A 20,956-nucleotide genomic window follows, 5' to 3' on the forward strand; every position below is an offset into this window, starting at 1 on the left:
CTACTGCTTCTGATATTTCACCGCTTGATGTCAGGGCAACATGGCGAATGAGAAACTTACACATATGATTTCATATTAATAATTGTTTAATGACATTTTGAACGGAAAACTTAAATTTATATGAACGTTGTTTAGTTATCTCACACTGCAAAAACTTAGACGCCAGGATCAGAAAGTGGGATTGAAAAGTCACCCCCCCCCTCCAAGGAGGGGCATTCTGACCTACAAAAGAGTGCCTGGGAATTCCCCCGTCGGCACACCCCGGTAAGGACGCCTCGGCGATTAGCAAAAAACACACCCCTTCTCAAAGAGAGAAGGCAATGCCTGAAAGGATGGACCTCCTAGAACTGTACAGAACTCAACTCCCACCACCAAAATCAACGGGGACCGGATCATTACTGGAATGGTCTAATCTGATGTTGATTTTGGGGGATCAGGATAAATATCCCTATATGAACAAAAAAAAAAAAAAACAAGAAAAAAAAGGAAAGGGAAAATGTATCATTCACGTGCAGAAATGTATCTGCAATTTGACTGCCCTTCTTCTCTGAATCACAGACATGATGTGACTAATCTCAGTCTTTTTTATGAACATTATTATAGCTTGTGTTCTTCAGAAGTATCTAATCTTTGCCTAGTTTCCTTTGTTGAATTCATAAGTCTAGAGGTCTCCATCAATTTGCTGTATTATTACTTCATTGTAATGCAGCTTCTTATCCCAGCAGCTTCTTTCCAAGAACTACAAGGTTTTGGAACTCTCTTCCTGCTCATTGTTTTTCTCCTACCTACAGCCTTGGTCTTTTTAAGATTAAGATCACTAGGTATCCTCTATCTTTGCAAGAATCATCTTTCATTCTTGGTAGCTCCTTACATCAAGTGGCTTTACGCCTTGTTTGGAGCAATTTCAATTTAATAATAATAAAAAAAATTAAAATAGATATGATTTCTCAGTTCCTTTAAATACTTGAAATGGATTCGTCCGACATTTAAAAAATTTTTTTTTTACTTGCTAACATTTTTATGGTGGATGAATACAAATACGCTTTGAGGATTCCCACCGAAAATTGGATAATTGTAAATGGTTCTTACCTGGTCTCTTTTTCTGACGGCGTCTCGCAGCTGCTGGCAATACTTGAGTCTTCGGATTCTAATGAATTGAAGCTTTTGCAATTGGCTTCTCTCATTTTCCTTTCTTCCCACTGGGCACGTCCCTCATCAGCTGCTCGTCGTTTCAGTTCTTCGATTCGGCGCCGTTCTTGCTCAACAACTGGGTTTTGTGCTGAAGTGATGCAAAGCAATAAATAAATCAGAGTTGACAAAAAAAAAAAAAAAAAAATTTTTTTTAAATCAGCCTTTAAGTTGGTTTTAAAAGTCTTACTCCTACAGAACTTTTAAATTTCAATTACAACATGGCCATTTTCAAGTCCGATGTCAACAAATATTTGTCAAGTTGTCTTGTGAATTAATCATAGTTTCTAATCCTTTCATAATACTGTAACTAAGAATTGAATAATTAAAAACATCTTAAATATGTAAACAATTCCGTATGGTTTCAGTTGAGACTGGTGCTATCACATTTTGTTATTGTTTTTAGTTATTATTTTATTATTATCATTTATTTTTATTATTATTATCATTTATTTTTATTATTTATTTTATTATATTATTATTACATTATTATTATTTATTATATTATTTATTTCATTATTATTTATTATATTATTTATTTTATTATTCATTATATTATTATTTTATTATTATTATTCATTATATTATTATTTATTATATTATCATTATTTATTATTTTATTTTTATATTTTTTATTATATTATTATTTATTATATTATTTATTTTATTATTTTTATTTTAATATCATTATTATATTATTATTATTATCTATTATATTATTTATTTCATTATATTATTTTATTATTATTATATTATTTCTTTTTATTATTATTATTATATTATTATTATTTTTTATTTTATTATCATTATTATATTATTATCTATTATATTATTTATTTCATTATATTATTATATTATTTATTTTATTATTTCTTTTTATTATCATTATTATCTATTATATTATTATTATATTATTTATTATATTATTATATTATTGTTTATTATATTATTTATTATATTATCTATTATATTATTTATTATATTTATTATATTATATCATTATTTATTATATTATATGTATTATATTTATTTTATTATTATTATTTATTATATTATATTATTATCATTATTTATTATATTATTATTATTTATTATTATTATAACTTTATAACTACATTTTATAGCTTTTATTGTTTACTTATTAATATCTGTTTTTAATTATTTTCAGGATGATGTTTATTTTAAAAGCTCTCCTAAGATAAATTATATTTTAAATAAAATTAAATTAAAATACATTTTTTCTTGTTAATAACATGGACCAGCTATAAAAATGATATGCTACTATTACCTAAGCCGGTGTTTCCCAAAACTTATATATATATATATATATATATATATGGCCACACACTATTGAGCTCTTTAAATTTTGGTGGTAGACCTATTGCAAGAAATAAATATTTAAATGAATATTTAACCATGTTTGTTGTCATGGAAAATTCAAAATATCTAAAAAATTTAAGCAAACGATTTATTATACATTTGATTTCCTTATATATATAAGCAGTCATATCATTTAAGTAATTATGTGTGAACTAGTGTTTATTAATATAAACAAATCCATTGATAACAATAAGAAAGCTGTTTGCACCTTATTACAAACTTGTAATTTCCACTTATCTATTCGTGGCACACTAGTAATCATTGATTAATTTACATCATTTTTGGAATATGACATTTTAGTTCAGTAACAAGTACATACAATCATAAAAATTTTGTATTTCTGTTTTTTAATCAGGTTGAATTCTGGACAAGAACCAAAAGGGAACCCGTATCAGCTTGAACGTTTCCGGTTGTAATCTACAGAACAAATGGGAAATGACCAGAGCCGTTTATGATTTGAAAGCAAAAAAGATCGTAAAAAAGGCAGACAGATGCTTTTTACATTGATTCTTTAAAGCAACGCATTTCAGGTGAAAACATTACATACTTAGGTGTCATGTCGAAATTAGCATAAATTTTTTAAAAATTACAGAAAAATGATCTAGTAAAAAAAAAAAATAATTATAAGTAAAAATAGAATTTATTAGATTTTCGAGTTTTTTTTTGTTTTTTTTTACACAGTGATCACCACTTATCAAGGCCCGGAAGCCACTCAGGGATAAGGGTTATTGCAAGTACATTACGTTAGTGTGGAGATTTGATGAAGTGTTTACTTAAGGGGGCGGTTCATTAGGAATTTGTTAACATTGGACTTGAAGACATCCAAGTTGTAGTCCGGTGGGAAGCAGGCAGACGGAACAGATTTCCACAGGCGTGCAGTTCTAAGAAAGAAGTTTTGTTCATGGAATCCGCGTTTTGATTTAGGCACAGATATAGAGTGGGGGAAATTTTTCACAGTGGATTCAGCTAGACGGGTGCTTTTCGTGAAAGATTGGCGAGGGGGGGACCAGAGATTGGAGTTCAGACGAGTTTTATTATAAGTTCTAATGTGGAATAGTTGTTCAACCAATTCAGTAGACCAAATAAGGGAGATAATCCTTGACTTTAATTAAGTGTCCACCAGAAATGGTTCCCCAGCTTTTTTTTTTTTTTTTTTTACATCACGGCACACCTATCACAAAAAAAATCAATATTTAAATTAATATCTAACAATACTTACCAATGTTTATTATTATCAAAAATTCAAAATATCAAACAATTTAAACAAACGATTTTTTTATATACAAGTTATTTCTTCTTTTTTGATATTTAAGCATCAATATCACACGTGTGTAATGTGCGATTTGGTATTTATTAATGCAAACAATTCTGTTCATTCAACTTATAACAACTTGTAATTTCCACGGCATGGTGGTTGGGAACCATTGACCTAAACTAACAGGAATAACTGGTCACGCCTAAGGTCCAAATTTTTGTAAATTACAGAAAAAAAAAAAAAAAAAAAAAATGTAAGACTAAACAATCTTCATTTTAAGTTAATTCTGAGACAAAAAACCGGAGTAAAAATATTTATGCCCCAAGTGAGGTTTGAACTCACAAACTGTCTCTAAACAAGGCAACCTAACCAATTGACCCATGGTGGCAAATGCAAAATAGTGAATATCTAAATAAGTACCCATCGGTAATTTTTATCCCCCCCCTCCAAATCAACAGAAATTAGACTATCCCTGTAATGACCTGACCCCCGTTTATTTTGCAGTGTAATGCTGTTCCCATGCAATTCTATGTGGTCCACCTCTCTCCCACAGGGTGTACCTTCTCTCTTTGAGAAGGAGTTTGTTGCTAACCAGCTGGGGCACCTTTACTGGGGAATGCCGACAGGGGAGGGGGCTGCCCAGGCATTTTTTGCGGGTCAAAGTGTCCCTCCTTAGGGGGGAGGGGGGCTGCTAATTTCTCTATCCCACTTTCCGCCCTTGGTGTCACACTTCTTGCATTGGGAGAGAACTAAATACCGTCATGCGTTGTCGTCCTTCCTTGAATAAAAATGATCTGATTTCATACTTTATGGGCTAACAGACTAAGACAACCATACAACCACCAGATCTGGACGTATTATCAAACCCTCAAACAGATTTAGAGATGAAACAATTACTGATTGACTTTTCTTATTTATCTTTGATTTTGTCTCATCGGTTTATAACTATTTTCCTTTTGAAAGAAGGGGGATGTGATAGTATGAACAGTTACCTCCCCTTAGCGAACTCTCTAATGAACAGAGTTCTAAATATAGAACCACTTCCGTTTAGGCGGGTTTTTCAGAGGAATAAAAAAAATGGAGCTCATATCATGACTCCTGTAACTGCATCTCATGCGTTGTCGTCCTTCCTTCCATAAAAATGATCTCATTTCAATCGTTCAATGACGGCTGTTTCCGTGCAGGTAGTGAATTGGGCACGCAGGAATGCTCCTCCGGATAGCTTTTGTCTACGTTCTTTTCCTTCCCCGACCTGCTGTGATGATTCAGTTATTGGAATTATCCAGAAGAGCTCTTCACTCGGTGGAGTGTTCAGATAACCTTTAACTAGCGAGTATTTCCAAGTTCTTAAGACAGATTTTGGCACACAAGAGATTTTGTTTGATGTTATTCTTAAAATGCTTTCTTTTTTTTTTTTTCTGGTGCCACATTATCCGATTTGGCATCTCAAGTATAACTAGAGTCTAACAATACATTTCCAATAATTATTAATCGCATGATCCTGAGAAACAATTTTTGGTGCTTCTTCGTTATACTAGCGGAATTCAAAATATTGAATTTCAAGTAAAACCACTGGTATCTCTAATTAATTGTCATGTCACGGTAATGAACATGTCCAAAAATTACAAAAAAGCGATAAGGTAGAAAAATTAATTATTGACGAAAATAGTTTTTGAAAACATTTTGCGAAATTGAGTTTTGCTTTAAAAAAACAAAAAAAACCAGTTTGGATCATAACAAAGGAGGTAGTTATTCTCTGAATACTTTGAAAACTTTAGGCCAATTTAGAAAAACTCAAAACTTCAAAAAGTGTTTTCATTAATAATTAATTTTCTACCTTATCGTTTTTCGTAATTTTTGGATATGTTCATTACTGTGACATAACAAGTAGATAGCATTAATTTTACTTGGAATTTTGATTTTCAAATTTCGGTATTATAATGAAGAAGCACCCAATTTACTAAAACGAACCATATTTTATTTATTATTTTTATATTTTATAATGATTATTCTCCTAAACTAAAAAGGGGGGGAAAAAAAAAACTTTCAAGTGTTTTTTTTTTTAATTAAACAAAATTTTTACTATTTCAGTCTTTGATTAGTTTGTGATGATAGGTCGAAATCAGATCAAAGATGAAGAAAACAGAATCAATACTACAGGTCTAACTTTCAGATTCTGATTCATGCGAGTGTACATCCTTGTAGCACTGGTGCCCCCCCTCAATGTAAACACGCCCTACTTTCCCAACAAGCAGCAAAATCCAACCCCTTCACTTTAGAGGCCCCTAACCGCTGGAAAATATTTTATTCTAATAGTTTCTTCTCTCAAACTGCTTGACTTCGGAATTCATTCCCTATTTCCTGCTTCTCTGACTGTACTAACATGCAGAAATTTGATTGGTGAAAATTATGGGTAAGTGAAATAATCCTGGGAGAGGAGTGGCGCCCTGCCCTAAATTGTCAATACAAAGGGAGCCTTTGGGCCACCCTTGACTATGGTCGACAAACTTTTTACTTGTAATACAATTTACTTCAAAAAGACATTACAAAAGTTTAAAATGAAATGAATAAAGCAATGCTCAAAAATAAAAATATTAATTTGCAGTTCCATAACTGTAGAGCAATAATCAATTCTGATATTGAATCCGTTCAATGACAATCACAGACACTCTCAGTGTCCCATCACATTCTTTATTGATCCTTTTTTTCTTATCCATTCTCTGATTTGTTTCTTTCTCCCTCAGTTTCAGTTTTTCTATGTAAGCCATTTATGGATGCTGGTCTGGGTATCACTTTAATCTATATTCTTTGCCTATACCATCATTGTCACTTCTGGTTTAGTTTTATGAGAGTGGGCTAATATTAAGGAGAGATGGAAGAAAATGTATATTATTAGAGTCATCCATAGTCTGAAATCCTTATAAGATAGCCATGTTTTCAAAAGTTGGAAGAAACATTACTTGCGATTATTGGTTGATTTGTTTTATGGCATATTAACCTCTTTTGGGTCATTAATGCCAAAATATTAATTGCCGTATGTTAGGTAGAAGTTGAATGTTATTAATGTTTTTTTTTTTTTTACTTGAGAGTCAACACTTATCAAGGTCCAAGGGCCACTCGAGGATAAGAGGATGTAAGGTGGCAGTGCAGTAATCGTTAATAGTGTAAAATGGATAGAATTTAATTATTTATGGAGGCGGCTCAACAAGAACTTGTTTACATGGAATTTGAAGGCTACCATGCTGTATTCAACTGGGAAGTAGGCCAGTGGAACAGTGTTCCACAGGTGAGCAGTTCTGAGAAAGAAGCTTTGTTTATGGAATTTGTGTTTAGATTTAGGCACAGAGAGTGGGGGAAATCGTTTATAGTGATTGTAGCTAGTCGAGTGCTTTTTTTTGTGAAGTTTGGCAAGGATTTGAGTTCATTCAAGTACTTGGCATAAAAATAGCAATAGAGTAGAGACAGGCTTGCAATGTCTCGTCTGTGGGAAAGAGGTTGTGGAGAAGAGAAAATGATATCGAAGGGATTATGAAGCTGATTTTGAACTCTATCAAGGCTGGATAGGGCGTGCTGAGCAGCTCCTACCCAGATGTGAAAACTACTCCATTTTTGGGCGTACCTCGCTCTTATACGGATAAAGTATTGCATTGACAGTGAGATACCTACTGGAGTAATGGAATGATCCAAACATTTTTCCAGTGATCTTGGCAACAGATTTGATGCATGCGTTCCATTTCAGATCAGGAGTGAAGGTCAGTTCCAGAAGCTTGTCAAAACATGGAGCTCCCCAAGACGAGCGCCATTCATTTCAATTGGGGCGTGATGGAGGTCAGAGCGATTATGATGAAATGAGAGAAGCTTGGTTTTCGATGCATTAAAATTAATTGGCCACTTTTTTCCCCATTGCATCAGGTTCTCAAGGTCAGAAAGATGTTGGTCATTGCTGCCCTTTGAAGTGTCGCCATAGATTGTGGTGTCATCTGCATAAATGTCTACAAATGATTTAAGAATGTGATTTGGGAGATCATTGATGAAGATTAGAAGAGAGTTAGGCTCAGGATGCCAGCGTTAATACAGTGTAACATTTTAACTATATTTTGTTAATATATCTCCCTTAGTTTCCTGATAATGTCTTTTTGGATTTGCTCAAACTCCACACAACTCATCAGCTGTTCTGTATAGGGATCCTGGCATATTATGCAAAATGGTGCTTCTTCTTGTTTCAATAAATACGAGTGGGTGGTATAAGTGTGTTCTATTCTGAGTCTGGTTATTATTATTATTATCTCTTTAACTTTTTGACATCTTTTTTTTTTGTATATTCTTCATAGTGTGAATGATGATGATGATTGTGGTGATGATGAAATATTTGAGAAACTCTAGGCTCCAAACAGAACCGAAATTTAACTTAGAATATAATTAGAAATTTTAATTTGAAGCTAATGGTTATAATGATGACACTCATGTTAATGATGATGTTGATGATGTTGATGATGATGCTGCTGATAACGATGGTGATGATACTGATGATGATGATGATGATGATGATGAAATATTTATGAGAAATTCTAAACTCCAAACAGAATATATTTGAGGCAAAGATTTCAGGAAAAAAAAAAAAAAAAAATACTTACATTGTTTTTCGGTGAGGGTGTGCCAGCCTTTAGCCGGATCAAAAATGGGAGAAATCTGTTTATTACCATTCCGCCTCGGAATGGAATTTGTCAGGTCTGAAGGTGATAGCGTACTTAAAATGTCTGAGTTATCAACTAAAGCCTTCCATGCGGAAACTAAATCAATTTTATCCTGGAAGTAAAAAAAAAAAAAGAAAGTGAGAGAATAAAAACATGGAAACGGCAAAGATTACAATGTGTGGAAGAAAATTATGAGATAACGGAAAATCGTTTCGCAAACGCCTTCCGAAAAACATGTAAATGAAGCTATCACTTCAAGAGTTATAGGTGCAGTGTTGATATAATAAGCAAAATGAACAATAAAAACAGTTTTGCAATTGCATCCAAAATATTGGTACAAGGATAGAAATAGTTAACGGAATTATTAGCAGAAATATCCAGAGAGAATAGTCGCAGTAACAGTGACATCTAGTCATCTACCAGAAGCTTTGGTACTTGTGCAGAGTAGGGACCGTATAATTGCTATCATATTCTGGGCAGATTACAGTAACCATTTTGCAAAATTACTGATCAATTTTTAAGGTTTCAAACGAAAAGTACATTTTTTTTTACTGAAAACAATGGCCAATGTTTAATATGTGAGTAAAAAAAAAAAGAAAAAAAAAGAAAAATCATTTTGGGGTAATTTCAATAAAGAAAGGTACTTGTGTATTTTGCAGACTATGCTGATATATTTAGAAAGTCATTCTTAACATAGGGATGTGGGTGCTTCTGAACTATTCTGTATTTTTACCTAACAATAAACAAAAGATACCATAAAAAAATAACAAAATATACCATTTGTTATTAAATTATTATTGTCGGCTGCTGTAATTACATTGGACAAGTGTTTTGTCACCGTCCATCAGTTCACGCAAGCTGCTTGGAATATGCTGACGATAACGGAGTCCATATTTATTCCTAATTACCAAATTATTTTTAGATAAAGAATGATAATTTGGATTCCTTGGACTACTATCTGGGTTGTTTTTATTCACAACGTTTTGGCTGAGGTAATTGCCAATCTTCTTCAGGTGCATCTTTTCGAACTTGGAACTCTAAGTTGGAAATTTTTATGTCTTTGGTAAGAATGACTTACTCTGTGTCTCTTAGAATTATCAAATAGAAATTTAAAAGAAATTTGGAAGTATTCAAACTGTCAAATAGAAATTTCTGGCTTTGAAATTTGTGAAAAAAAAAAAAAAAAAAAATTCATTGACATTTTTTATTTCTTTTTTACAACAGTGTCTCTCTTGATAAAGTTGTTATTCCTCACTTAAGACTAACACACACGTTTCTATTTATTATTCTTTTACAGGGAAGATTCACTTTTAAATATATTTTGTTATTATAAGATTTCACAAAAAAAAAAAAAAAAAAAAATTTGAAAATTTTGATTACTTCTTTAACAAATCAGCCATTTTAATCTTTTGTTAATAGTTTTTAAAAATACTTTACAATCGTCTGAAATTTAAAAGTAATTTGGAGGTATTTAAACTGTTGAATAGAAAGCCATTACTGAAATGTTTTATCAAATCCTCACAGATTAAAAAAGTGAGATTTTTGGAAACTATTTACGTTCAATAATTTTATAACTAGAGATTAAATACTATTACCATCACAAAATTTATTATAGTTTCCTAAAAAAATTAGTTTAATTAATAATTTAATAACTAAGCAATATCTTAATCCCGTATGACCTGAATTATGATGTAGATGATTAAAAAAATATTTATTGTTCATTTTAGATGGCAGCATACCGAATATAAGCAATGGACAGTTGCAATCTGGAGGTATCTACTGAACTAATACGTACAAGGCGTGTTTGAATCAATTCCCACTTTATGCCTTATAGTCATTTATTTACAACTGAACGAATTAGTTCAACCAGGTCATAAAGGGTTAATAACGAAATTTAAGTTTTAAATTTCTATTAAAAAAGAAAAAAAAAAGTTCAACAAGAATGAACGTAAGAAGCCTCTCTTTTGGGGACGATTAATTGAAATCGGAAAAAAATCAGAACCTTTTGCTGTATTGGAGTCAGAAAAACTTGTACCTATTTTCCAATTCCAAAACCAATTATTTCATGTATTTTTTTTTTTGTTAAAAATTTAATTTACAATTGCTGGTACTAATGATAAATATTTATTGATTTTAAACTACCAATAAAACTAAAATTTATAGATCTCGCTATAAATGCACTTTTTTGTTTGTGGAAAATATATATATATATATGCAACTTTTATGTGGGTTTTTATGATACCCCACCCCCAATAAAAAAAAAAAAACAACTCTACAGCTAAATATTTAGAGGTTTTTAAAAAATAAAAAAAATCAGAATCGATAATTGTATTGGAATTGGGATTTAATAGTATCTGTAATTTTATTAGAATTGGGAAAAAATATTGGAACCGTCCCATCACTAGTAGATATAACTAGAAAACAAGATTTTATTGCTAGCTTTCAGAAGAAAAAAAATAAAATGAATAAAATGGTTACCCAAAAGAAAATCATTATGAAATATAAAACAAAGCTGGCATTTATATTTTCAGTGAAGTTATATTTTGTCAAACATTATAAATTGAAACCGTGTTTACTACATAGATATTTACACAGGCACACAGGAAAAGCATAAATACACCGTTGATCTGCATACAATTTGAAATGTGGGGAAAAGTGCTTAGTGTGCAAATTGAGCCGACAATAAAATATTTATACTGCAGAATAAATTACTCCAATATGTTCTGGATCATCTCCCCCCCCCCGTCTTTTAGACATGACTGACCTATGAGAATGCATTTATCTGATGATAAGCTATTAGCGAGCTTAAATGTTAAGCACAAAGTTGACCAACACATGGGAATAACAGATCATATGACGCAATAATTGGACACATAAAATAAAAACGCAGACTGGGACTATTTATCAAGTGACAAATATTAAGGACGACTTCAGTTCTTGGTAAAAAAAAAAAAAAATGGTGAGGTTTTCTCAAAACTTGTCTCTATGAGAATTGATAAATTAAATAACTGGGGAAATAAGCTATATTAATTTATATATTACTTAACCACTTAACCTAATGATGTTACAGAGTCTTAGCTTTGTACGACAGCTAAGTCTCTCTCTCGGTTCAAAATGTTGAGATCCAGCAACAAGCAAGAGCAAGATAGCCAGCAACAAATTAAACTGCAGACCAGCTTAATGCGGGTACTGATCTTCCGCTTTATGGTTTTTTAAACCAGATATATATATATATATATATATATATATATATATATATATACACACTAGCATTTCAGCCCAGCGTTGCCCGGGTGTTTGGAGGTGTATGTTGAGCAAAAAAAAAAAAAAAAAAGGGGGCGGTCAATTTTTTTTTAACTTTGATCCCTTAACATTTATTGTTTTGGGCTCAAATCAAGTTATTATCCATGTCCAAGGAACCTATATCTAACATTTCAAGTGTTTAGACCCAAAATTGGCAGAGGAGTTTGGTAGAGTTCTCAAAGGTCAAATCATTGAACTTTGACCCCTTAACAGCCAAATTTCTGGCCGAATACGGATTACAAAGATTTTCCCAAATCTCAGTACCCTGTATATCAAATTTCGAGTCTGTAGACTCGAAAATTGACAGTTATTGCATAGTGAAATGTACACAGACAGACACGTTCACTTTTATATATATAACACGGATGAATGACACAGGTAAATAAGCATTTTTTTTTTTTTGATAACATGAATCTGTTAGTCTAATTAATCTGAATCAAAAAAACTAGATTCCATATCTGGAACATTTTTGTTTTTTTGGCTAAGGGAGGTGATGTTTGATCAACATTGATGATGAGTCATGATTTAATGTACCGTTTTGTTGTTAAATCCCTGAAACAGTGTTTCATGGTAAACAACTGATGATCACCGAAAAACTTAGGATTATTGTGAATTCCAGAAAGGAAGTTGATTCAGAGATTGCAGAGGATTAAATGACATGCTGCAAAAATAATTTTCCAACGGACTAAAAACATTTATTATTTTCTACATAGTTTTTTAAGATTAAAAACTTTCCAGTCTCTCTCTCATATATATATATATATATATATATATATATATATATATATACACACACACACACACACACACACAATTATATAAATGCACATTTCTCCGTGTGTTTGTTCCTTATAGACTCCAAAACGATTTAACATATTTTCTTTAAAATTTACAGAACTTTAGTGTATAAATCTGGGAGTGATCTTAATTAAGTTTTGTCTCAGAATACACCCCAATAATTACTGATAATCGATAATCAAAACCATTATTTTAATTTATCTATCATCGGCAAAGCCATTTTTTCTATGTCGTCACTTAGTAACAATGATAGAACAATGGGCTGTGATAAATTCTACTGTGGGTAAGTTGACAGCATGCTTCTTTTTTTTTCTTTTTTTTTTTTGCATAACGTGGTCTGTAGGTTCAAACCCAGCAGGTAAATTTCTTAATGTTTTTTTTTCTTTAACTGAAAACAAGTTAATATAAAATAATTTTATAAAAGAAACAGTAGGTTCTGTAGAGTGCAATGCAGAATAACATATATTTTGGACTAAGTTACTGCATGGAGGCATGTGAAGCTTCCTCCCGGGCGATTTCACGGATTTCGATCATAAAAATATAGGAGTGTGAAATATTCGTTGATTATCATTCAATCTTAGGCAACGTCAGGTCTCCCTGCTAGTATATATAGGTTTTGGGGAATATATATTTCCCTAAAACCTCTGGCCTTAATGCAGGGGAGACTAAAACTTGCTGCTATGGTTTATATGATCTGAAATAACAGCAAGGGGGGGACTGGATTCCAAATATTTCTCATATGTTATATCCCCCCTCTTTCGGAAATAGAGTATAATTATGAATATCTTCAGTATTAAATACACTTTATACTCTGTGAAATTTACTTTATGTATGAAAACAAAGGAGGGAGATATAACATATGAGAAATATTTGGAATCAAGTCTCCCCTTGCTGTTATTTCAGATCATTTGAAACCATAGTAGCAAGTTTTAGTCTCCCCTCCATCAAGGCCAGAGGTTTTGGGGAAATATCAGATATTTTGTAATTCATATGCAAAACTAGGAAAACAAATGACTATGATTGAAACATTTTATGGTTGTAAAAAAGCGCCAAAAATAAGCTCTAGATGATGGATGTGCGACCCTAAGGGCAAATGTCATATAGCTCACTACACAATTCAAGTCATTAGTTTTCCAACAAGCCTTCACTTGTTCAATTCAGCCCGCTGAGATTTGGAACTTGGAAAATTGCCCCAAAAGGTGGTGTGTGTATATATATGTATATATATATGTATATAGCTATACTCATAGCCAAATTGAATATTGAAATGCTCATATCTTTGGTTCTATAAAACGAAACTACATGAAAATTTGCAGGCGTTTTGAAGATTATAATACTATTCTATGGTTAAAATTTTATGACAATTGGTAAAAAAAAGAACATATTTTCAAACCAATAAAATACGCCTAAATTTGCCTACATTTGTATGTATGTATATATATAGTGTCCTGGCAGGTTAGCTTTTATTTTGCTGCTTTGGGATGAATTTTGCTCGTTTTTTTTTTCTTCGTTGTCTCCCCTGTGACCTTGCCAGGCCACGAATATATATATATATATATATATATATATATATATATATACACGCATATACACAAGAAGCGTAAAGTAAAAACAAAATGTAAACTTCAATCTAATAGAAATAATTATATATTAATCGCAACTAAATAAAAAATCTTAATACGACGACAATGGGAAGTAGAGTTTGACACAAGAAGAATTTACAGTTTTCATTTATGCTTCTCGTATCAAGCTCTACTTCCCACTGTCGTCGTATTGAAGTTTTTTTTTATTTGGTTGGTATTAATATATAATTATTAATATTTATATTAAAGTTTACATTTACTGCCTGGTTATATATATATATATATATATATATATATATATATATATATATATATATAAACACCTAAGTAAAAAACATTAGCATATTCTTTTATATATACATATATATATATAGGCATAACCACTTATCAAGGCCCAAAGACCACTCGAGGATAAGGGTTAAGAGTGTACAGTAGTCAGTTGGACAATATAGTAATCGTTGGTAATCGAAATTGGGTAAATTTGTTAAGTGGAACATCTCATCAAGAACTTGTTTACGTTAGACTTGAAGACAATCAAATTGTAGTCAGCTGGAAAGCAGGAAAACGGAACACAGTTCCACAGGCGCACAGTTCTAAGAAAGAAGCTTTGTTCATGGAATATTCATCAATGTTTCGGCTTTATTTCAAGACTTTCTCAAGATGACCGATTTAAGTAAACATACAATATTTGAAAATATTTGGTGCGTTTGTGACATGTGTAGAGGACTAGGATATATAAATCCCAATCCCGTTACAAAAGAATAATGAAACGAACGGAATTGAAGGAAACAAAGACTCAATTGATGGATAAGATAAACGTCGTTTATTTGCTGTTGAAAGAATGAACGTTTTAGTAATAACGTGTTCATGTCCACGCGGGTGTAACCATCGTTCGTTGCGGGACTGGTGTTGTAGAAAGAAAAGGAAATGTGTGTTCATCTCAAGTTCGGGTCACTATCGTTTGTTCGCGCGTGGGAAAAGAAGTGAGTAATGTAATAGAACGAGAAATGGCAGTCCATCGTGTAGACAAAGAAAAGGATAGAGGGTTGACGTCAGTTAGCAGTCAGCTACGCGAAGGTGTTCTCAGGGACCAGTAGTAGATAGAGAGAGAAAGAGTGTAAAGGTGTACGTACGGTCTGTTAGCTTTTTGTCCCACATAGTAGTAAATGGCGTGAGGTACGCGCGGTCGGTCCCTGGCCGACCAGCTCGAAAGCTGGACCGAAAAGAAGGAGCCGCTTATTGCTCTTTCTTTTATACTCGTTTCCAGAGTGTCTTTTGCGCATGTGTGGATTTCCTTTGAAAGGAAGTGACGTCGTCCATCTGTGTGCGTACATGGGCGCGAGTACATGTGTGTACGTTAGCGTGTGTGTATATACATGTGAATGTGAGTATGTACGCGAACGTGAATATATGTACGTGTGTGGACATGTGTGCGTATGTATGCGACAAGTAATATAGCTTGAAATGTGAACGCGTGTTTTTGTGTGAGACATGAAAAAGGCACCAAATATTTTCAAACATTGCACTTTTGTACTACTCAGAACTTTTGGATAAAAAAAAACAAAACAAAAACTATATTATGTGATGTTTGTGTGAACATAGACACACATTAATTTATGTATGTTTGTATTATTAGTGAAACTGTGGATTGATCAAGAAAACCCTGGTTGTCAGAACTTCAACCTAATATTATGCCTCTGATCACAACTCTCTCGACGACTTTGTGTGGGGCATAATGGAACAGGATCTCAGAGCCAATGAACTCTTTGAACATATTTCTGTGTCAACATTTTTAATTAGTTTCCTTACTTATCATCTCATTCCATATACTCATTCATTTTTGTTGGGAATTTATTTTCCTTTAAACCCATCCTAGAAGCATATATACCCAATGAACCAAGTGCAAGAGAGATACAATCAATTGCATTTGCATGGCGGAGGGGGGTAGGGAGATTTAGAATCTTAAAAAGATCTCTAAGTTGGTATATACGAGATAGTGGGTGAATATCTGGCATCTAGTAAGATGTCCAATCCCCAGGTAGAACAAAAAGAGAGACGCATACCTGTCCCAAGTTTCGTATAGCCAGAATCATATCTGCACTCACGCCCCCCCCCCACGCCAAGCTCTTCTTACTGATGGGTGTCACCAACGGAAGATTCATCAACTGAACAAGTCATGAAAACAAACTGATATATATATATATATATATATATATATATAAGAGAAAGAAAATTAAAACTGTTAAGTTGAATTTTACAATCAAAATTTATTGTTTTACTGAATACTCCAAAAAGCAATTTACAAAATCCTTATTCCGCAGGGTTTCAAAAAAATGCTATTCTTCTCATCAGAGGCCAGAAAGAATAATAAGAATAGCATCCTTTGAAACTCCGCGGAATAAGGACTTTGTAAATTGGAGTATTCAGTCGAACAATAAATTTTGATTGTAAAGTTCAACTTACAGTTTTAATTTTCTTTCTCTTATAATAAGCTCTACTCTTTATTGCGTATTGAGCTTTTTTGATTCGGTTGGGATTAAATTTTCTACATATACATACTGTCATTTATATTAGTTTGAAGTTTACCATTGTGTATATCAGGTAAACACTACATCCCTTTGATTTCATTAATATATATATATCTTATAAATTTTCCTAATATCTGTGTGTGTGTGTGTGACGCGGTTTATCTCAGCCTACAGGCAATCCTACCAGGCAAATAAGGTATCAAAATGAAACTTATGATCCAGCGGATATTTTTAGTGATATTTATATCCATGTTTGGTGTATGGAAATGCAAAAAAATGCAAAAAAAAAAATAAATAAAAATAAATAAATAACGTTTTATTTACTGGATATTTTTCCGGTATTCACCGGAAGTTATCTCCCTTAATAAGTTTGATTTACTCTGTGTGTGTGTGTGTGTGTGTGTGTGTGTGTGTGTGTGTGTGTGTGTGACGCGGTTTATCTCAACCTACCGACAACCCACCCAGGCAAGTAAGGTACGGAAATGAAGCTTATGACCCAGCGGATGTTTGGTGTATGGAAATGCAAAAAAAAAAAAAAAAAAATTGCCAAAAAATAATGATTTACTAAAGAACGATTTATTTACTGGATATTTTTCCAGTACAAGGACTCAAGTTTGCCCAGCTGGGCAAACTTGGGTTCTTGTGTATATATATACATGTGTGTGTGTTATGTAAAAAAAAAAAAAAAAGCCAAAATAACTGTCTATTCTACTGAAATATAATATTAATTCACATCTAGAATTCAATATTTGAACAGATAATGTGAGGAGGTGATTATTTAGGCTGAAACTCCTGTTCTAAGTGGAAAGCAACAACGGTGTCACAACACATAAAGGTGGATTCCAGGTGTTTTTTGGGTTTTTTTTACTTACATGTCCCTGAAGTTGAATTGAGAACAGCAAAAATACTTTCTATATAAAACAGGAAAAACAAAAGGTGTTTCTTTGTATATTAAGTGAAATATATCTTTTTTTCTTCGATTAGCAAACAAGAAAAAAGTTATACATGTGAAACATATAGGAAGGCGGGGGAGGTATATAGAGTCAGTCCCGGAAATGGCTGAAGCTGTTTACGACCTGAAAATCATTTTATTTATATCATGTATAAAAACAAAAACTCTTCCTTCTTTTATGGATACTATCCAAAATTAATTAAAAATAAAAATATTAAGTTAAAAAAATAATAATTTTTAATCAAATATTTGCATCTTAGCGTAGTTTCAATGATATATTGTCTGTTTATTGAAAATTACTTCGTTTTCTTAAGGCAAAATTAGTTTTGTTTCATGGACAATACTTAGGAAGGACATAAATTTAATCAACCGAGGCTGAACTGTATATCAGGCCTTTCGGCTTTTTATATGTTTAAAGGCATATACAATTGTTCTTTTTACCATGACGTTTACCCTAGTTGATGGTCCATCGTTCACTGTGGATAGGATTTAATGACCCAATCAATTTTGTTTGGTTTATGTATTTAGAAATGATTCCATTAAAGGATGGCGTTTGGTATTGAAAGAAGCAGTTTATAAATTTTACTTTTCAACTAAAGTAACATATTTCCTCTTGTAGACATTAATCAGGCAATAATATGACTTAATATAAGATTATGCATTTAATGGGTCAATTAGGCTTTATTGAACGATGTGATGGAGTGAGGGGGTGGTCTATATATGTGCATGTGTGTATGCATGCATGTAAATGTATAAAGAATTCGGTGATAAGAGATTATGAGAGACAGAATATGAGAGAGGAAGAGAGTGCAAGTAGAAGAGAGTGTGAATGAGTGAGGGAGTGAGAGAGGGCGAGAGAGAGAGTGAGAGAGGGCGAGAGAGAGAGTGAGAGTAGGAGAGAGGGGGAGAGAGTGCGAGTAGGAGAGAGAGGGAGAGAGTGCGAGTAGGAGAGAGAGGGAGAGAGTGCGAGTAGGAGAGAGAGGGAGAGAGTGCGAGTAGGAGAGAGAGGGAGAGAGTGCGAGTAGGAGAGAGAGGGAGAGAGTGCGAGTAGGAGAGAGAGGGAGAGAGTGCGAGTAGGAGAGAGAGGGAGAGAGTGCGAGTAGGAGAGAGAGGGAGAGAGTGCGAGTAGGAGAGAGAGGGAGAGAGTGCGAGTAGGAGAGAGAGGGAGAGAGTGCGAGTAGGAGAGAGAGGGAGAGAGTGCGAGTAGGAGAGAGAGGGAGAGAGTGCGAGTAGGAGAGAGGAAGAGAGTGCGAGTAGGAGAGAGGAAGAGAGTGTGAGAGGGGGGCCCTGAATGGGTGAGAGAGGGCGAGATGGAAGAAGGGAGTGAGAAAATGAGAGGAAGAAGGGAGTGAGAGAGGGCGAGAGAAAGTGAGAGAGTAAGAGGGAGTGAGAAAATGAGGACAAGAGAGAGGAAGGATAAGAGAGAGGAAGGATAAGAGAGAGGAAGGGCAAGAGAGAGGAAGGGCAAGAGAGAGGAAGGGCAAGAGAGAGGAAGGGCAAGAGAAGAGGGGTGAAAAAGAGGGAGAAGATAAGAGAGAAAAAGAGAGACTAAAAAGCATAGGATGGTTGATAGGATAAGAGTATGCATGGGAGTAAAACAGAGTAAAGGGAATACTCGTCATCATAAAAATATGATGAAAACATTAAAACACAAAATCATTAGCTTTAAAATAGGTTAATTAAATTTCTACTAAAAAAATATAAATAAAAGGGGATAATGCTTGGGAAGATGTTTTCAGGAGACAGAGTAAAAACAAGTCTCTGTTTTTAGACCCATAGCCAAGTTCGGCCGGAACATTGGATAGTCCAGATAAACATAAAATCTCCCATTCCACAAATGATCTGAATGCAATCCTCTTCCTGCACGACAAGAGGCTGATACAGATTGAGATAATGTGATATTTTTATGGAAATCCCTCCAAACAAAGAATGAAGCCACTTCATATAAGGAGTTAATAAAAAAAAAGCAAAACGCTATTTCAAGATCATAATTAGCCAAGTATTAGATGGATAGATTATGACTCAGAAACAGCAATTACTCCCCTTTGTCAGAAATATTGCTCATGGAATGTGAGGACTGAAGGACAAAACAAGGGCAGCAAGAGTGATAAGGTTGTGAAAGTAAATCCAACATCCAAATTTTATTCGCTTTTTGTGATGTTTTTTATGATGGGGGAAAAGTGTGACTCACACAAAGGGCAAATGATAAGGTAATGAGAGAAATGGAGTGATGTAAATAATTAAGAGAGAAGCAAAATGTAGATAGAAAGAGAGTGAAAAGAGGAGAAAGAGAGAGAAAAGAGGAGAGAGAAGGGGTGGAAAGTCTATTATGACATAAATGTTTTATAAATATTTGAAAAAGCCAAATATTAAAAAAAACAAAAAAAAAACATTTTGAAATTTCAAAATACTACGCTTAAATATATTTGTATTTGTTCAGATTTCTTACATATTATTAATATAGAGTCGTGATTTCAAAAGTAAAAAAAATATTTGAGTGTCATCAGCTAGAAATTAAACTGAAAGTAAAACTGTAGTATTCAAAGCTGGTGACGTTACCACTGTACTAACGTGACATGCATATGAACTGATTAAAAATTAAAAACAAACTAAGATGAATGTACAAAATGTCTCACGATTTTTTCAATTTTTACCCATTTTTGACGTCTTAGAAACTATTTTACCTGGCTAAAGACCCATAAAAGAACGGTCCATAAAAATTCCAATCCTTTGAGGCCCCTAGCGCCACTCTGCGATTCTTAGTTTCGGAAGAGATAGAGTTTGAAAATATGGAGACAGACAGACAGAAATATAACCTTGTATATATTAGATATAAATTTTCACCCTTCCTTCCACCATCAAAAAAAATTCACGTGCAGACGAAAGTGTATATATAAGAACAAGTAGTTAATAAAACATGTTAAAGAACACTTTGAAAAAGAGTTAAAAACATATTTAATTTTAAAAAGCAAGCACTAACATAGTCCTTAATCTGCGGAGTTTCGAAGAAATACTTTCCTTCTCATGAGAGGGTAGGATATAGCAAAATGCAGAATCGGATTTTGCTTGCAAAAGTATTTAATGAAACTACAAGTCAGTCATAGATCTTAATTGGTAACAAAAAATGAAGCAGAGGGAATAGGGTGAATAAAAAGTGATTTCATGTGAATGGATGGTCTGGTGAAGGGTAAAATATCCAATAACGGTAAAATCCATATATATATATGCCTGTTAGCTGTCTCTCTCTCTCTCTCTATATATATATATATATATAT

General features: G+C 33.0%; 1 protein-coding gene across 18 annotated transcripts in view; it reads right to left on the reverse strand.

The window, feature by feature from the left end:
• Positions 1-20,956, reverse strand: part of LOC145248835 (pleckstrin homology-like domain family B member 2) — an 839,292-nt gene that overhangs the window by 66,561 nt on the left and 751,775 nt on the right. For all 18 annotated transcript variants that reach the window (XM_080110546.1, XM_080110540.1, XM_080110537.1 and 15 more), the window contains 2 exons: positions 8,458-8,629; positions 1,090-1,279 (listed from right to left, as the gene is read on the reverse strand). In XM_080110546.1, coding sequence (XP_079966672.1) covers positions 1,090-1,279; positions 8,458-8,629 — 362 coding nt within the window. The remainder of the gene's footprint in view (positions 1-1,089; positions 1,280-8,457; positions 8,630-20,956) is intronic.

The sequence above is a fragment of the Euprymna scolopes genome, chromosome 27, assembly GCF_053919585.1.
Source record: "Euprymna scolopes isolate OS-2025 chromosome 27, ASM5391958v1, whole genome shotgun sequence".
Taxonomy (NCBI): domain Eukaryota; kingdom Metazoa; phylum Mollusca; class Cephalopoda; order Sepiida; family Sepiolidae; genus Euprymna; species Euprymna scolopes.